General features: G+C 56.8%; 1 protein-coding gene across 1 annotated transcript; it reads left to right on the top strand.

The window, feature by feature from the left end:
* BESB_083190 (uncharacterized protein) lies at positions 1 to 3,682 on the top strand (the record flags this gene model as incomplete). Its single annotated transcript, XM_029366669.1, has 6 exons — positions 1 to 82; positions 628 to 914; positions 1,180 to 1,376; positions 1,958 to 2,493; positions 2,957 to 3,146; positions 3,583 to 3,682. The coding sequence occupies 6 exons, from the start codon at positions 1 to 3 to the stop codon at positions 3,680 to 3,682; spliced, it is 1,392 nt and encodes a 463-aa protein (XP_029217129.1).
* Positions 3,683 to 6,000: the final 2,318 nt, after the last annotated feature.

Below are 6,000 nucleotides of genomic sequence, written 5' to 3'. Positions count from 1 at the left end.
ATGGAGCGTTCGAAGAATCTCCGCCGAGACGCCTCAGGCGACGAGGACGACAAGGATGTCTTTGATGATGATCTCTCTGCGGGTACGCAACAGACAGCTTTTCTTCTCCGAGGACTTCACCCCGTCGGGAGAGCGCCAGTCTGGATGGGAATCCTGTTATTTTTTTCCCTCGCGTGAAATTCGTATGAAAGTGATTTCGGTGTCTCGGGATGAGTGCATTCTCTTTTTCTCGCACGAGGTGCCTGATGTATCCACATGGCTCTCTAGTCGCGCCAATCTTCTTCTGTTGAGCAGCGTCTCTCGCGCGAGGACTACATTTTCCTTATTCGCGTGACCCTACGTGGGCGAGCGTCGACCCCCGCAGGGCCTCAGTCTGCCTGGAATTTACTTCCGCGTTGTGCTTCGTTCCCTCTTGTCTTAGCGTCTGTTTGCTCCTTTTCGGTATATGTGAACGGCTGCGTTTTGTGGTCTTGCAGAGCTCAGCTGGCGCGTTCGCGGCAGTGGCGGCATTCCGCGACCCGGCGCCTTCTGCGTGCGCCGCGTCCGCTCTCTGCGCTGCTCACAATCTATTCCCCGCGTTCGGTGCCTTGTGACTGTTTTCGGCGCTCTCGTGTCTCTTACTCTCAGGCAGCGAGTCGAGCGACGAAGAAGCCGACGTCCGCAGAGACGGTGCCGCGCAGAACGGCGCCGCGCCGGCGCCTGACGCCAAAGCGGGACAGCGGTCCCCTGGAGGCGAAGAGGAGACCGGCGGAGACTTCTCCACGGAGCAGGGCGAAGTTGACGACGGGCGCGCCCTCTCGCGTGAAGCGGAGAACGGCGAATGCGACGCGGAGAACAACCTGGGGGAGGGCGCGAACGGGAAGGGAGGAGATGAACACTTCAACAGGCAGCTCCGGGGGAAGTCGACCTGGCAGGTCAGTTCAGGTGCCGCGCGAGGGCCTGCGAGGAGATACCAAGAGACTCATTTCTCGGGATGACGAGACTGCGTATCGCTTTTTTCTGATGATATCTGTGACATATCAACCCTAAACCCTGAGAGTTGATTCCGAACCCGGTTTCACAAGGATTAACGCGACCGCCTGTTTTCAGGGGGGTTCAGAGTGCAACGTGACTTCTTTGTTGCTCCCTGGGTCGCATCGGGCGTTTCGACCGGCATGTGGAATCGGTGGAGTATCGCAGCTGATTAAGGAAGATCCTTCCTTCGTGCCGCGCGGGAGCTCCTACTTCCTCCACGACGACCGCGGCGAAGGCGAACTCTCCGGAGAGGAGCCTGGCAGCGAAGACGAGGTCCGCCGCGGCACGACGCGAGCTTTCGCGGACGAAGAAAGCGAAGAAGAAACGCGCAACGATGACATCCCGCGCAGCACACAAACCAGGTACCAACGACGACAAATATATAGCTACAAGTACCTGTATGTATAGACGCATATATGTACATATATATGCATATATATGTATATGCATGTAAGATATAGATAGATCGATAGATACAGATACGTAGGTAGATAGACAAATAGATGGACTGATTGACTGATTTGTGTGTGGAGTGCGTATGTGGAGGTTCCCCTGTCAGGGCGTGTTACTTGGAGAAGGAGGAGACGCGTTCGAGTGTTTTCTAGTAGTCCTCTCTCGTGTCGCTTTATTTCGTGTTGTGTCAGTTCGCCACGAGAGCACGCGGCGACGGCTCGGATGCCTCACTCATCGTCGTGTCTTCCTGTCGCTCTTCCTTTCTGCTTGCAAAAACGGCGCTGTTGAGCGATGTGCAGTCGCTGCTGTTTATGCCGCGTGGGTCCTCGTGTTCGTTCGTCTTTTTTCATCGGGAGCGGCCCTCCCGCTCTGCGTCCCTCCGAGATGAGCTGCGGAACGCGTTTCGGTTTCACTTTTTCAGGAGCGTCGTGTCGCCCTTTCCTTCGTCTCCAGGTTCTTTTGCATTCGCTTGGTTTGTTTCTGTCCCCAGAGTAGGCAGGTCGCGCAAGCTCTGGAGCCCAGAGGAGCGCGAGAAGGGCGACGGAGGGAAGTGGCTGCATGATCGTTTCGAGACTCTGCTGACTGAGACCGAGCCGCGCGGAAACGGTGGCTTCTCCCGGGGGCGGGGTCGGCGCTTCTTCGCGCGCTCGAGTCCGCCGGCATTCGACTACCAGCGCAGGCCCTTCGGAGGCGGGCGCGGCGGGCGCCGAGCTCGTTGGGCTCCACGGGGCGGCGAGGCGCCGGGCGGAGACGCGGTCGATCGCGAGGGCGAGCCGCGAGACCAGTTCGGGCCGTCTGGGCGCGGCGTAGGAGGCGCGGCGGAGTTCGCTGAGGACAGCGACAGACGCTTCGGCGGCCGCCGAAGCCGCGGTGTGGGACGCGTCCACCGCCGCAGCAGCAGCCGTTGGAGGGAGACAGAGAGGAGACTGGCAGACGGCGCACACGAGGGAGTTGACGAAGGTGCGGAGAAAACCTGGGTCGCGGCGAAACCGCCTGCGGGGGCAGGCGAAGGAGACGGCGGACAAGGTGAGAGACGGGTCTGAGGCGGCGCGGCCGGGGGCCGCAGCGCGTCGGAGAAGTTGCGACGCAGGCGCAGCTGCCGGCTCGAGGTCGCAAGCAAGACGTGTATCGGGGGGATATCAAGCTGAGGTTCTTGCAAAGCATGCGTGAAAGCGTGTGAGTGTAGGCGAAGCCTCTACGCGTGTGTGTGCTATGTGCTAATATATATATATATATATATATATATATATATATATATATATTGATGGCGAGAGAGAGAAAGACAAAACGCGCGGTCGTGTATTCGTGCTTGTGCGTCCGTCTGCGTGAGCGAGAGACAAACTACATGTATATCTAATTTTTCGTTTCTTTCCTTCTCATCCCTGCCGCTAGGACGGATGTGTGTGTGAGGAGCCTCGACTGTTCTTGGTTCGTGCGTGTGTTCACGACTTTTCGACTCGTTCGCGTTCTTCTTGCTGCGTGGCTGCAGAGGGCACTTTCAGTACGCGTCGCGGAGGACGCGGGGGCCGGCGAGGCCGCAGAGGCGAGCGCCCTCGCGGCACAGAGGCGCCGACGTATGTCGTGAAGGGCTCCGCGGAGACGCGCGCGGCGAGTGAGCCGGAGCAGCTGCCTCAAGCCAGCGCCGAAAGACCGAGGGGGCCGCGCGGCGCCGTTGATCGGTAGGCGCATGCGCGATTCAGATCCCTTCCTCGGTGTCTGCCGCCGCCCCATGTTTCCCCTCACAAAACGCGGCCTCTGTTGGCGTCTCGAGATCTTCCAAGAACAAGAAATTTCGATATCAATACTTCGCGGTGTGAAATGGATCTCAGTTTCCATGCAGACGAACGCCCGTCCCAGTCCCCTGAGGCAGACCAAGAGGGAGCGCACGCATGCGCGACTCTCTCGCGTCACTATATCGACTATACATGTATATATATATATATATATATATATATATATATATATATATATATATATATATATATATGAGATTTATGGAGACTGTGTCGCGCGTCTTGACTATGAACGCGGAGTAGGGATATTGGCGTGCGTGATGGTGCGGGCGTCTTTTTTGCATCCGCGGCCGAATTTTTGAGGTTTTTTTCTGCGTCTCAGGCCCTTTCGAGGAAGCCGAGGTCGGCGCGGAGGCGCACGGACTGGTTGGGCGGTGCGCGCGGATAGAGGCCTGGCGGCGGCAGCCCAAGTGAGCACCTGAGGGCCTGAAGGCGTCAAGCTGAGGTCGCGAGGGCAAGATGTTTGCAGAAGTGCGTCGGCATGGGAGCAAGACGAGTTTTAGCTCTGTCGGTGTGCGTCGCGCTGCGAAAGTGAGGCCGGTGCGCTCGAAAAGCCCTGCACGAGAAGAATTTGCCCGAGAGGAAAAACACCGCTCGTTGCCCTATGCAGATACATATCAACATCTACATTCACATAATTACATATATCTATCTACATATATATATATATATATATATATTTATATGTAGGTGCGTAAGGTGGGCGCCGGGTACGGCTTTTCGCGCTGCGGTTGCGGGGAAGGCGAGGTCTGTTTTCCGTTTCACGGAAGCGGATGCGATGGTGTAGAACCTCTAATCTGGAGACTTCTGGTGCTGGCATTTTCGGTTTTTCTGCGATCGGGGAAGGCACTGCGAAATGCACAGCCTGGGGCTGAGATGCGGCTGACGGCGCGCGAAGAGCAAGACCCCGGGAGGCAGCGGAGACGGGGACCAAGCTGTTTTTTCTCTCTGCGTCTCTGGTGAAAGAGTTCTGTCAACTTTGTGAGGAGGAGAGTTTGCTCCGGCGAAAGTGTAGGAGATACGTCGGGTTCAGCGGAGCCTCGCGCTGCGGTGGGGTGGCGCCGAGGTACTCCGCGCCGGTCTTGTTGATTCAGCGTTCGCGCGGCGTGCGCCTTCGCTGGCCTCTTTCTCTCTTTCTCTGTGCCCAAATGACGTGTCACCCTCCGTGTTTTTCTCCTTGGGACGTTGGGTCCTTCCTTCGATTGTCCGTGTTTCGCTGCGCGTCGGGCGGGTTCTGAATCGAAGACGGCGAGAGCGGAGGCGAGTGCGGGTGCTGGCGGACTGAGGCGGGCAGACCGATGCAAAGAGGAGAGAGGGAGCGGGCGTGGAGAATCAGTGAACGAAACAGAGAGACGGGAGCGCGAGAGCGAGAGGAGGCCGCGGTGGAGAGACGGGATAATGAAGAAGCGAAACGAGAGGCGAAATACTGCCATGAGGGGAACTCGGGAAGAACTCCGAGACAAGCCGATGAAGGTGACGGAAAGAGAGGTGAACACAGCTTCACGTCGACTGAGAACTCCTTCGGCAGGCAGCGGACTTGGACGTGGAGAGATCCGACGAAGCCAAGGAGCGGAGAAGAGGATTAAGAGAGAAAAAGAAGCGAGATGAGAAAAGTCGTTTTTTGGGGTTGCTCCCGTGAGCAGAACGGTGGAAGGCGCTTTTTTATATGCTCTTCGCCTGTTTTTGGTACCGGAGAAGGCCAAAACTTCGCAGCGACGCACACGAGCTTCGTCCTGAATCTTTCTGTCGCGCGCTTCGGAGACTCTTGAGAAGATTGCAGGGGGGGAGGCTCCTTCGCGGAAGAGCTCTTTGAACTGACCTGCGAGATGTTTTGCGAAGATGCGAAGGAAACCCCCAGCTGACGTTTTTTTAGAAGAGCTAGGGAAGAGAGGCTGCGCGTTTTAATGCATATGCATGCTACATGTGAGTATGGACATATAATTGCATGAGCGTGTGTATCTAGGGACATACCTATGACTTGCGGAGCGCACATAAGGTCAACGTATCGTTTGTGTTTTTTATGCAATCGTGTCATTCGCTGAAGAATTTAGGGGAGAGGAGCCGCGTACAATGTAGACTGTATTCTCTAGGTATGTCTGGCCGCGCGCAGCGTTTTCTGCGTTCTCGTGTCGCATTTCAGTGCCGCGCATGTAGCCCCAGGTGCCGCCCTCGCCTCGCCGGATGATGCGCGTTTCCATGGGCAGACACAGACACTTCAATTGCTTTTCTCTGCTGCGCTGCGAGGCCTGGCGGCGATTCGCGGACACCCCAAGAAGAATCTTCTGCGGACAAATAATCGTATATGCACACGGCAGCATGTCAGCAGCTGAACGGTATCGCCGCGCGTTGCAGAAAAACGCGCAGGTGCAGAGGCCTCTTCGAAACACTGGAAGTCTTTAGAAGTCTTGGTTGGCTCTCAGCGTTGCGTGTGGGTGCTGAGGAATCTGTCACAGGAGGAGGGCGCACAGGTGGGAACCTCGTGCGCCGGAGGAGTGATGAGGCCACAGATATTGCATCATTGGCGGATACGCAATGGATATGTGAGCTTAGAGGTGCCTAGACATGCGCTATAATGAGAAGGGGCTTCAACTTTCCAACGGCGGCCCCCTGATGGATTGCGAATCGTCAAGAGGCGATGAACAGAACTCGAAACAGAAATAAGCAGTTCTTGTGCTGGTTGCTCTGCGCTTCTTCTCGCTTTAAGTACGCAGGCGTCGCATCAGGCAACGCCTCGCTGAAG

This window comes from Besnoitia besnoiti, chromosome VIII (assembly GCF_002563875.1).
Source record: "Besnoitia besnoiti strain Bb-Ger1 chromosome VIII, whole genome shotgun sequence".
Taxonomy (NCBI): Eukaryota; Apicomplexa; class Conoidasida; order Eucoccidiorida; family Sarcocystidae; genus Besnoitia; species Besnoitia besnoiti.
Note: the sequence above shows the minus strand (reverse complement) of the source record. Positions and strands in the feature narration are given on the sequence as shown.